This window comes from Micromys minutus (assembly GCF_963924665.1).
Source record: "Micromys minutus genome assembly, chromosome: 26".
NCBI lineage: Eukaryota > Metazoa > Chordata > Mammalia > Rodentia > Muridae > Micromys > Micromys minutus.
In genome coordinates, this window is record NC_137961.1 from 4,827,385 (window position 1) to 4,841,032 (window position 13,648).

At 38.6% G+C, this 13,648-nt stretch overlaps 1 protein-coding gene across 3 annotated transcripts in view; it reads right to left on the bottom strand.

The window, feature by feature from the left end:
• PREX2 (phosphatidylinositol-3,4,5-trisphosphate dependent Rac exchange factor 2) overlaps window positions 1-13,648 on the bottom strand; it is a 253,206-nt gene that overhangs the window by 107,497 nt on the left and 132,061 nt on the right. For 2 of the 3 annotated variants that reach the window (XM_080938800.1, XM_080938802.1), the window contains 4 exons: window positions 11,352-11,536; window positions 8,601-8,762; window positions 5,316-5,538; window positions 4,605-4,812 (listed from right to left, as the gene is read on the bottom strand). In XM_080938800.1, the coding sequence (XP_080794926.1) occupies window positions 4,605-4,812; window positions 5,316-5,538; window positions 8,601-8,762; window positions 11,352-11,536 (778 nt within the window). The remainder of the gene's footprint in view (window positions 1-4,604; window positions 4,813-5,315; window positions 5,539-8,600; window positions 8,763-11,351; window positions 11,537-13,648) is intronic. The other variant, XM_080938801.1, reaches the window with a different exon arrangement.

Consider the following 13,648-nt stretch of genomic DNA (forward strand, 5'->3'; position numbering starts at 1 on the left):
AGCACCTAGAATTACAATCTTTCAGTTCCCACATGCCCAGACACCAGAATACATACATAAGCAATAATACCCAGGACAAGATATCTCCACTAGAGTTCAGAAACACTACCACAGCCGGTTCTAACATGGCTGAAACATGAGAAACAAAAAGACCTTAAAACAGCCCATATAAATATGTTAACTCTAAAAAGCTCATGGCCTAAAACACCCAGGAAATATGGTACACTATGATGTAAATATGATATGGTGGAAAATGGGCCAAGAATAATGGAAAAGAAGAAAGGAGGAAAAATCTAGGTTAAAGAAACAAAATTTAAAAAAAAAAAAAATCATCGAAGAAAATTTCCCTAACCTAATGAAGGAGAAGCCTATCCAGGAAAAGAAGCATACAGAACACCAAATCAACTGGACCAGAAAAGTAAATGCCCTCAGAACATAAGATTCTAAACACTGAGTGTACAAAAAAAAAGAAAGAAAGAAAGAAAGAAAAAATATTAAAAGAAACAAGAGAAAGACCAGACAACATATAAAAGCAGACCTTTTAGAATTACACCTGACTTCTCAATGGAAACTCTAAAAGAGCCTGGACAGATGTGCCACAGACTCTGAGTCCACAGACAGCAGTGCACACTCCTATAGCTAATACAACTTTTATTAACTATGGATGAAGAAAATAAGATGTTCCATACTATTACATAATAAAGTCAGATTTAAGTTATATATGTCTAACTCCACTCAAGAAAATACTAGAGATACATAATTCCAAAAGAGCAAAATCAAAAGAGGAGAAACTGCACCAACATCAACACCATCACCAAAACAAAACAAGAACAAAAAAACAAACACAAACAAACAAACAAACAAAAAAAAAAAAAAAACCAGTGAGACAGGGAGACAGTGAGGACAGTTCTAGAAAGCAAGTCTATAGCACTAAAAGCCTTCATTAAGAAAAAATTAAAAAAAAAAACAACTGGAGAAAAGTGGAGAGATCTCATACTAACAACAGTATATCTGAAAAATCTAGAATAGGAGAAACCACATCCAAAAGAAGTACATGACAAGAAATAAACCAATAAAATGGAAACAAACAAGCAAACCAACACTAAGGACCCAAGAAACAAAGAGTTGTTTCTTTGAAAAAATAATTAGTAAGAGAGACAAACCTTATCCAATTTAACTAGAGGGTGGAGAGAGACCACAGCAATGAACAGAGTTGGAAATAAAAACGTAAAGATAAAAATAGAAAGAGCTCCAAAGAATCACAAGGACATACATAAAATCTGTTTCCTTCCAAATTGGAAAATCTTAAAAAATGTATAATTATCTTTATTGGTACCCCTTACCAAAGTTAAACCAAGATTAGATAGGAATTTAAAGAGCCCTATAACCCCTACAAAAATAGAATCAGCTATTAAATGCCCCCATCTGGAAAAAAGCGCAAAGCCAGGTGGTCTTCACACAGAATTATACCAGAATTTCAAGGAATTAATGTCAATACTTCTTAAAATATTTCACAAAATTGAAACATGAGGCCCCAGTTTGCCTGATACCCAAATCTCATCAACACCCAACTTCCCCCACAAAAAAAGGAATTATAGAATACTTTCCCTTATAAACCAACATGCAAAAACTCTCAGGAACTGTTCAGCATATGTAAATTTACAAATATAATGCACTATGTTAAAGAAAAGCTAAAGACAAAAAATCCTACATGATTATCTCATTTGATACAGAAAAGGACTTTGAAGAAATCAATCAAATAACCGCTTCAGAATCAATATCCCGGAAAGATTTTGGATATAATCATGTACTCAACGTAGTAAAGGAAGTTTAGAGTAATCACATAGCCAACATCAATTTAAATGTAGAGAAATTCAAAGCAATTCCACTAAAATTTGGACCGAATGAATGAATGAATGAATGTTATTCATTGTTTCCATACCTCCTCAGTATAGTGGTTAAAGTCTTAGCTAGACTAATAAGACAACTGAAGGAGGTCAAAGAGATACAGTTTGGAAAATAAGTCCACATCTCAGAAAAGTGTGAATCTATCTACCTAGAGACCACATCATGCTACTCCTGGGCATACACTCAAAGGTTGTGCCATCCTACCACAAGGACACTTGCCCAACTATGTTCACAGCAGTTTTATTCATAATAGCCAGAAACTGGAAACAACCTAGATGTCCCTCAACTGAAGAATAGTGAAAGAAAATGGGGTATATTTAAACAATGTAGTATTACTCAGCTGTTAAAAGAAATAACACCATGACATTTGTGGGCAAATGGGTGGAACTAGAAAAAAAAATCATCCTGAGTGAGGTTGACAGACACAGAAGGACAAGCATGGTATATAGTCACGTCTAAGTGGATATTGGCTGTAAAGGATAACCAGGCTTCAATAGACCCAGAGAAGCTAAGTAGCAAGAACCCGATTCAGAGAAACATGAATCTGCCTGCAAGACATTCCGGGGTAGAAGTTGTGCAGACCTTGAGAGAGACCCCAACCATGACTATCCCATCTTGAGACCCATGTCCCCAGTGAGAGCTCATGCCTAACCCTGCCTGGGAGGCCAGGACCCAAAGGCTGGAAAACCCAGACACCTAGGAGAGAACCAAACATGAATGAAAAAAAAAAAAACGTTATATGAAATGATTCTTTATTGGTTGTTTTGTTTTTAAGATCTATTTACTATATACAGTGTTCTACCTGCATGTGTGCCTGCAACAGATTATGTTACACATGGTTGTGAGCCACCATGTGCTTGCTGGAAATTGAACTCAGGACCACCAGAAGGACATGCAACGTTCTAACCTCTGAGCCCCATGGAGAATCTTAAAGATATTCTATTACACTCATAGGTTGGTGTCTAGCCCCATTGTCATCAGAGAGGCTTCGCCCAGCAATTGATGGAAACAGATGCAGAGACCCCCAGCCAAACATTAGGTGGGAATCAGGAATCCTGCTAAAGAAGGAGAAGGATTGCAGGAGCCAGAGAGGTCAAAGGCACCACACGAAAACTCAGATTCAATGAACCTTGGTTCACAGAGACTGAACTGTCAAACAGGAAGCCTGTGTGAGTCTAATCTAGGCATATATGTTATGTCTAATCTACATACATGTTTTGGCTGTGTATTTGATCTTCTTGTGTAACTTCTAACAGTTGGTGCAGGCACTGTCTCTAACTCTTTTGCCTGCCTTTGAGACCCATTTTCTCACACTTGTTGCCTTGTCTAACCTTAGTATGAGAGGAAATGCATAGTCTTACTACAACTTGATATGCCATGTTCGGTTGACATCCCATATCAGTGGGAGGCTGCCCCTTTCTGAAGAGAAATACAGGTTAAGTGAAAAGGGTGAGGGTCGGGAAATGGGAGGGAGGGGAAACTGTAGTTTGGGTATAATATATAGTAGATGAATACGTAAAAAAATACATATAAGGAAGTGTAGAACATTTTCTAAATATTTTATAGCTAAACAGAGTTGTTCATGAAACTGTAGGATGATGTGTGTGTAGAAACTATTTACTTCATGTCTGCTAGCAATTCAACAGCTTCATAAAGCAGACTTAATAAGGTACTCTATATAAATTCCACAATCTCATCAGGCTTAAATAGATTGAATAATAGCCACTTCTTGAAAACATGAGTAAGAGTATTTTGTACTGTGATAGTTACTTTTCTTATTAATTTCTATATTTTCATCATATTAAAATGATGATGATGATGTATTTACTTCTATGCCTGAGAAATTGAACTTTTCCAAAAGTCACTGTTTCTTCATGGTACTGAACTTCTAGATGGAGACATAACCAGACACCAGAATATGATATGCTCCGCTGCGGAGCATAAGCATCCTAGGATCAAATACACAAAAGTCAACGAGTCAACAAAGGAGCTCATGGATTGCGTCCATCTAATCTTTGCTAAAACTGCCAAATTACTGGTCCATTAATTCAATCAGGATTAAAAAAATGATCTTAGAAACACATAGTTTTTGTTTTAATTCACTTAATACATGTTAAGTATTTGTTAGGTTATACTATGTACCACATATGAACATCTCTTCAAAGGGCATATTCAAATATTATTTCCTGAACTGCGAAACTGAACACAACACAGAAACAGCCATGCCCTCTAAGGAGACATGTAAGTACACCTGTTTGATACTTAGAATCGGACAGGAGGTCTTATGTATGTAGGTAAATGTTCTACCACTGATCTATACCCCCACAGAATCTTTTTATTACTTTATATTTTGAGACAGAGTCTTGATAAGTTGCCCAGACTGGTCTTGAGCTTCCTATGTAGCAGCCCAGTTTGGCCTTGAACTTGAGATTCTCTAGCTTTAGCTCCACAGTAGCTGGGGATACAGACTTGTGCAGTGGCCCAGATTTGAATATATTTCTTCTCTTGAAATTAAGTGATTATTTAACATTCCTATTAATATGAATTGTCATTTTATAACATCTATAAGGCAGAATGGAGCAAATCTTTATGGTCAGCACAAAAATCTTCACAATAATGAACATATTTTTGAAAAACAATGTGTTGCATCATTCTTTCGTTTCTGCAAACGTCTGTGCATGCCGTAGCATACTTACTCGTCAATTTGACAAACGCACACCTCCACCTCCTTCAGTGCAGTCTGAAGCTTGCCCAGGAGTTTGTGATAGATGTCTTGAGTTTCTAAGTCTTCTTCTTTCAGCAAATACCGGAGGCCATGGCCATCCTTGTGCCCCAGCGACAGCCCTGAAGGGGCTGCCATGGTTGTGATTGTGTGTTGAATGTATACCATGGGGCTCAGTTTCCCTGAGGAGTTGAAATAAATCCATCATTTAACGTCTGCTCACAGAGTCCAACACATTTTAGAAGCCTGAGCTCATGTATTAGAAAATGTCAGTTCAATGTTAAACTTAATTTGGAAGTTAAAACTTTGTAAGGCATTGTTATTAAAGTCTATAAATGCAGTTAATTTGCTTGTCCTAGTGCAATTCTTCACAGCAGCCTCAGTCACCCCTCTCCATACCTCCTGTATTGTTCTCAAAGCTACAGGATCATTTCAGGTAAGAATTTCTCACAGCAAGATAAGCCACATACATAAGGAAAGCAAGAGCAATTGCCCTTCTTCAAGGGAAATAAAGTGTTAACTGTCTTGACATATATATGAAATAATCTAAGCAAGTATATCTAGGAATCGTTTCCTTATGAAAATACTGGCTTCATTGCACACTATGAATCTACCAAATTTTATGATGCAGCCATAGCTAGCTATGCATTTTTTTAAAATTCATGTTTATGACTTGACAAAATACCTGGCTCCGTAGATTTATTTTCTTTATCATGAGAATTGTGTTTCCTGCTCTCCAGCTGCACACCGAAGGCACTCCCCAGGGAAGTAGATGTTTTCGGATAAGAAACTTCCATCACGTTGACGTGGCAGTTGGTTGGGCAGAAGTCACTGCTGTGCAGTGGGGAGATCTTAGGTTTGGCCTGCTTAAAGGTGGGCCAGGCTCTGTTCTTCAGCACCCGAGAAAACTGCAAGTTGAAGAAGTGGGAACCTGTGGTTTCTGTTGACATGAACTCGATAGACACATTGAACTCATCTTAAATAAACTATCAGAGTTACCAGTGTCCCATTCAGACTGGAGGGGCCGTAGGCATATTTTTGGGCTAACCTTGCATCTTCATATAATGAAAAAAAGCCAATTATTTTAGGTTTGTTACAATGGACACAGCTTACACAGTAGTCAGACTGGATGTTTCTGGATTAACAGTGAGTGTAATTGAGAGACCGTGTAGTTATATAACCTAAAGCAAGTGCTCCTAGAGGCAAGAGCCGAACAAGAATTGGCATGCATAGAGCTTTGAGACTCGGTCAGTGACGCATACGTCTAGACAGACTATAATTGAATGAGATGCTTTTTGTCATCTGTGATCACTGCCTACCTTAAAATGTCACAGCACCCCAGTTGCTTCTATATAAAGGCAAAACATGTTAAACACGCCCACATGATGTTTCTGAGAATCTTCACCATTTTGGAAGCTTGTGCTTTTGATCCCACTGCACTCACACCTCTTACCTTACTATCCAGCTATTATTTTATTGTAGGAGAGGAGAAACGATAGAACCGCCATCCTCCTTAACTAAGTCATCACATCCACACATGTTACTCACCACACATAGTTAGGGTTGATCTCTCCATCCTCCATCTCCTGAGCTTTTAGCCATTCTAGGTCACTACAAACTTACAGCTATGCAGGGTGAAAAGACCAGCTACATTTCCATTCAGGCGCTAACCCATGAACACTTTATATCACCGCCTTGTTGTAGGCCAGACAGTCACTGGGAAAATGTGATTTCATTCCTTTCTGATTATAACTAAAATCTCCCTGGAAATTCAGGCTTTGATCCATCTTCCCCATCATTCAGTCCAGTCACATTCCTACACTTGAACGTTATTTCTCCTCCCTGTCACTCTGAGATGCCTTTGTCACTGTGACCGTTGTTGTTGGAACAGTGTCTCACTATGTACCTGGCTAGCCTAGAATCCAGTGTGTAGACTGGATAGGCTTCAAACTTACAAAGAGTGGCCGGCCTGTGCCTCCTGAGCACTGAGTTTAACGATGTGAATCATCACACGCTGCCTTGGTTAGGGTTTCTATTCCTGCAGCGAAATGCTGTGACCAAAAAGCAACTTGGGATGGAAAGAGTTGCTTTAGCTTATACTTCCAGATCATAGGACAGCATTAGAAAAGTCAGGACAGGGACTCAAGCGGGGCTGGGATATGGAGACAGGCCGGTGTAGAGGCACAGACGGATGCTGCTTACTGACTTGCTTCACATGACATGCTCAGTTCCTTATTGAACCCAGGACAACACGCCATGTGCTGTTTCCTTTCCCATTGATCACTAATTGAGAAAACGCCTTACAGCTGGATCTTATGGAGGCATTTCCTCATCTGGGATCATCTCTCTCTAATGACCCTAACTTGTGTCAAGTTGACACACAAAAACCAGCCAGTACACCACCCTGCCTCTCATGTCTTTTTATATTAAGAGTTACCACTGTTGACTATCCAAACCAGTGATTTGTCTTGTGGATACATCCTATTGTTCTTATGGTCTGAACCACACTGCTTAGCATATAAACTGTATAAGGTAACACGGCATCAAATGTAGGTAAGCAAATGTAAACAACTGTTAGAAAAGAATAAAAAGATAACAGGCTTCAAATGCCGGTGCCCTTGGCAGCCTGTGTACCACTGGGTAAGTTCCCTGACAGCTCAGAACTTAATTTCTTTATCAATAAAACAGGAAATGTATATCAAGCTGGAGAGATTAGAGCAAGTATTCAGAGGTCTTGCAATTGTGCTAACAGTTTGATGTCAACTTGACACTGGCTAAAGTCATCTGAGAAGAGGTAACTTCAATTGAAAAACTGCTAACATAAAATCAGGATGTATGTGCCACCTTGTAGGGCATTTTATTTAATTAGTGATTGATGGGCAAGGATGAAGGCCATTGTAAGTAATGTCATTCCTGGCCTGGTGGTTCTGGGTTCTGTAAGAAAGAATGCTGAGCAAGCCATGGGGAGCAAGCTAGTAATCTGCACCCCTCCATGGCTTCTGCTTTAAGTCCTGCCTTTAGGTTCCTGCCCTATTCGAGTTGATGTCCTGACTGCCTTCCATGACAGCCAAATAAACCTTTTATTCCCAAAGTTGTTTCTGGTCATTGTGTTTAATCACAGCAATAATAACCTTAAGCAGTACAGTCATGCATACATATAGGTATATATCTCACAGGGATTTTGATAAGAATATAGGAGACTACTTCCCTTTTCATGCAGGCTATTGTGAAGCAGAAGGGCAGATACAGCACTCAATTTTAGCACCTACGTAGGATCTGGGAATGTGTTTCTATGGGTCTCTTTTCCTTGTTTACTTTTCCCTCATCTGTTGGTTAGTTTTTATTGGAAACACTTTTTATACAATATATTCCAATAATAGATTCCCCTACCAACTCTTCCTAGATACCCCCACCAATTCAAATACATAGCCTTTTGCCTCTCTCTCTCTCTCTCTCTCTCTCTCTCTCTCTCTCTCACGAACACACACACACACACACACACACACACACACACACACGCGCGCGCGCGTGCACACACACACACCCAAAGAATCCAAATAAGCATCTAAAAATGTAAAAGAAAATAAGATAAAATCAAACAATCCAGAACAACATGCAAAAAGCAAACTCTCAGGAGAAAAAGAACCAAAGAAAAAACACAAGAAACATATACAGGCACAGAGACACACACATTCAAAAACACAGAAATTCTATAAAATCACAACACTGGAAACCATAATCTAGTGAAAAAGACATTGAAAGAAAGAACAGCAAAACAAAAGCAAAAACAAACCATCAAAAACCCTATTTAGCCTCAAGCGTTTTCTTATAGCAACAGAAAATTGACCAAGAAAATGATACGTTATTGTTTTAACAACTGAGTCCATAACAGGTATTAAAAAAAGACATTAGAGTCTGACTAGAATGTGACTCAAAAGTAATGATTTCATGTAAGATTTAGACTATTTACCCTCCCATAGCTGGATATTCTGTGGCACACGTGTTCAATTCTCTCACTGCACATGCTGGTGAATTTATTCTGAAGGTCAGAGGCGATTACTTCATTCAAAGAATTAAGGCTGGTGCAGTTTTGGACAAAATGTTCGTCACTTTTTGCTAGGGCTTCCAGAATCTATAGCAAAAAAAAAAAAAAAAAAAAAAAAAATAGATACGAAAGAAAAGAAACTTCAAAAGGAAGCACATACAATTTTCATAAGCTAGCACTGTAGTGGCCCAGGTTTTATTTCCGTGAGGCACAGCCTGTAAACTGATTCTATTTGTCTGTTTGATATCTCAGGTTTCACCATCTCTGGATGATGAAAGCCTGCTCAGGGAGCCAAGCAGACTTCAAAGACTCCCTGCTGGGTCAATGAGCTCACTCTGCTGTAGGTACACATCTCCTGAATATCTACCTCAAACACGCACTCTGACTACTTTCCCCTACCCTCAATTTTGCGGTAGATCAACAACAATAATAACAACTAAGAGAAAGCGTCGATATCCTTCTTTCTTAGACAGACCACAGCCAACACTGTCATCAAATGTCTGGCCGAAAGGCTGAATAATGAAAAGTGTTCACAATGCTTTCTCTAGGCATTATACAGCTACGTTTTGCTTACAGATCTTTAACAAATGTATTATGGCTTATAATTTTGTTTTAATAAATTTTCTGTGTGTGAGAATGTGTGTCACATTGTCCCTATGTGCTTTTGCTACTTTGTCTTCATCTTTGTTCACTTTGATTATTTTGACTTTTTCTGATAGAGGAAGGGAGAGAGGGAGGGATGGAGGGAAGAAGAAAGAAAGACTTTGGATTTGGGTGACTGGGGAGGTAGGGAGGATTTGGAAGAAGCTGGTGGAGATGGGATGGTACCAACACAAAATTTAAGTAAGAAATTTATATTTAATTATTTAAAAAAAGAATAAAGAAAGTTCACATTAGCCTTTTAAGAATGGGAATAAAAGAAAAGTATCTTGGTTCATTATATAGTGATCTTTATTTAGTGTTTGAGCTCAGGCTGACAAAAGTTCCAGATAATAGCATCCAAAGAACATTTCCAAAAAACAATCTTTTGCATGCTGCAGTCAAGTTAAGGCTCTGTGTATGTGCACATACATGTGCATGAACATCTATCTCTCTGTATCTTGGCTAACTGAGAATTTTTGATGATGCAAGATTTCCTTAACACTCTGTAAAGTATGAGATGCAATGCTGCTGCCTTCATCTCTTTCAGCCCTACCTCCCAGAAATGCTGAATGTGGACTACAGCTTCATCCACTCACATGTCTGGGAATACCAGGGCAGACTTCACCATCAACAGTGTACGCTCCTGGGTGTCTGCCTTAACTCTGAGTTGTCACACTAACTCACACTGTCACACACATAGAAAATCCCATGTGATTTCAAAAGGGAAAATAGTTAAAGTATCAAGGAACATAATTATTTTCATTGCCTGATCCTAAGATCTTACATTGGCCCTATTTAATAAGACAATTTTGTTCAGAAAGAATTGAATTTTGAAAACATACTAGATGCTTACAGTGATATGACATCAGAATGTGTCCTTAAATATTTAGAAGATTAAAACATGATTATTTTAAAATACCTCCTTTGGATCAATACATTAATTTTCTTACTTAGATTGTTTAAATAAATGATATTCAGGTAGCATTTTAACTATATATATATATATATATATATATATATATATATATATATTTGAAACAATACTTAAACAAATGAAGGTAAAGAAGCTATGTCTTATCTCTCCAACTTGTAAAGCCAAAGTTCATGATAGAAAAGTCAACCGGAACATTGAAGCCAGATGCTAAGAAGGCACCTGCAGATCTATTAGAAGGAACAGGAAATTTGTGGTTGGAATTAAAGAAGGGCAGGCACAAGATAAAAGGGGACCTTTCATTAGATGAGAAGGAAGGGTAGGCAGGAACAAACTTTTAGGAAGAGAGGGAGAAGCTAGAGACAGGGAGTGGAGTGGGGGAGGAGGGAAGATGGAGAAAGATGCAGATGATCCTCTTTGCACATCTCTACATAGACACAGGTTGAAATAAATATTTTATTAGGGATGGATTTTTACAGGATGATTTGTCTTGTCTAGATATGGGAGGGACTACCCAGGGACAGCATGGAGCTATGATGATCTTGAAACAGGTACCTACCTTTCTAAATATTTACCGCAACAAATGACCTCCCTCATAGTGTATGCCATTTCATTCAGATTTAAAAATCTTTCCTCCTTCTCTACCTTGCTTTCAACTAAGGACCATTTGACATTATCATTTATAAACAACAGTCAGTCACCCATGGTTCTATTTACAATCTGGTTTCTAAATTTCCCAACATTTTGATGATTAAGAAATTTGATTTTTTTTTTTAATTTTATGAGATGAAGTACTCAGAAATAATGTACATTCAGAAACCTATGCTGACAAGTATGTGAAGTCTACCCTTTGGGCTGAACTAGAAGTGTAGCAACAACAGATAGAGCAAAGTCTACTCTATTGGCTACTCCTTGCTTGGGCAGGAGGCTTACCTAACTCAACACTCAGCTCCTAGGATCAATAAAAGAAATCTGGTCCACAGAGAGTAATGGGCAGACTTAAATGAGTTATCTGCTGCAGCATGACAGCCATTGGGCATGATAAAGTGGGGATGGTTCTGGAGTTAAGGTAAAGAATCTTAATGTCCCAGAAGCACTCATACCTTGGCAGTTAGGCTGAAGAACCCTTTGGGCTCCACCATCTTCTCCACCACATGGCACTTCATGCCTGCTGTGCTGTCATACTCATACACAACACCATATTCGAGGTGGACATTGTCCACAGTCAGACTCACATGCTCCTTCTTGCCGTCGATAATGGCCAGGGTGCTGAACTTGTCGATGACATCTGGAATACAATTTTAGTGTAGACAGTTCACGTTCCTTTCCCCTCATTAAACAATTTTGAGTCTCTCATTATTCAAATATTTTTATTTTATTCTATTTTGGACACAGGGTCTTACCATGTAGCCTTGTCTCACCTACAACTCACTGTGTGGGCCAGGTTGACCTTGAACACATAGAGATTCTGGCTCTGCCTCCAAATGCTGGTTCATGTACCTCTGTGCTCAGAGAGATTCTGAATACTTTTAAGAGTTCTTTAAATAGTAAAATAGATATGATAAATGATATATCTATTTGTGCTGATGCTTGAAAATATCAAAAATATTTTTTAAGAAAGATAAATATTTGACAGGCTCAAATATTGCCATTTTAACCTAACCAGTCTGATTGCTATATCACTTTGATCAGTGGACTACAAATATACTGATTTACACCAAGTAAACAGTATAGAGAAAGCTGTATAGTTTTTATCTAAAGTAGATGTGATGGGCTTAAGCGAAGGCTTAGCAGTTAAGAGAACTTTCTAGTCCTGCAGAGAACCTGAGTTCAATTCACAGTATCCATATGGTAGCTCATAACCATCTGTGAACCCCTTTATGGGCTCCATGGGTACCAGGCATGTACTTGGCACATATGCATACACATGCAGACAAACACCCACACAAAATAACAAATGAGCAAAAGTCTGTTTAGAAGACGTGTACGGATCGACATCAGAGATTCTAAAATGGTCTCAAATATGGGAGGAAAATATACTTCAAGGATCAAATAACCAAAGGAAACCACAAAGCAGGTCAGATTTCAAAGGTAGGAAGGAGATGCTAGATCATTTTTGGTTCCAGATGCTTGAAGTTTCCCAAACAGCATCTTGGAGAAAGAATTCATGGAAAAGGTCCATCACTGTTCACTAGAATAAAATTTCCACCTATAACTTTCAACTACACTCTGTTTAGCATACATTCATGAGCTTAGGAGAAAATACCTATAATTTCATAAAAGAAACTAGTAGATAACATACTTAGTAGGAAAAATATTTATTTAGAACACCAAAGTCCTATAAGAGATGTGGAGTAGTGCCAACTTATTCCACATGGAGAATAAAAGCTGCAGGAGCTGATTCTATTGTGAGCATTACATCTTATCATAACAACAGTACAGTTCTAATAAGGTTGAGATAGTTCTTATAGTACATATGCATTGGACAGATCAAGCTAAGCATCCCTCAATGGATGAAGAGAAAACCCCTCATGATCAGTGCATACAGATACCACACAGTAAGAGCAAACACAGTGGGTCTTTGACCCTTATTCCCACTAAAGAAAATCCTTAGAGTTGAGATTCTGGAGAATGGCTCATCTGGATTAGTGCTTTCCTCTAGAGCAAGAGGGACCTGAGCCTGGTCCCCAGAATCCATATAAATATGCTGGGTAGAGGGGCACATGTTTGTAATCCCAGTGCTGGGAAGTCAGAAACAGGAGAACCATGGGTCTCTTTGGCCAGCCAGCCCAGCCTAATACGTAAGCTCAAGAACAATGAGAGATACTGTCTCAAAGGATGTAGATGGAGTTCCTGAGGATCACACCCAAGATTGCTCTCTGCCTTCCACATGCACACCACCCATGTTCTCACTGTCACAAGCCCATGAATGGACACACGCTCAAGTATGAAAATAATAAATGAATAAGATTTTTGCAGCATCCCGAGTCTGAGGAGTAAGCACAATAGGAAGGTCATACCCCATTTATGACATGCCAGAGTCAAAGTTGGCTTTGATGCTTGCCAGGTAAGTGAGTGTTCTACATAGTAAGCTATAGGCCTAGTGCTCTTTTGTTATTCACAATGAGATTGTGAAACTAACTGTGAATTGTGGTTAAACATATGAGGTAACCCCTAAGATCACTTCAGAATGGGAGCTAGGGAATCAAGCATATGACTCCTGGCTAAAAGTTCAGCTTCTATCCTCTCCTGGATGGGGGGAAATTAGAAGTTAATTTTAATCACTATAGCCAATAAGTCAACCATATTATATCACATGACCTCCCTGAAACTACTTAAGTGGTAGAGTCTAAGAGTTTCCAAGGCAGTAAGTACATTCATATGCCAGAGGCATACCTCC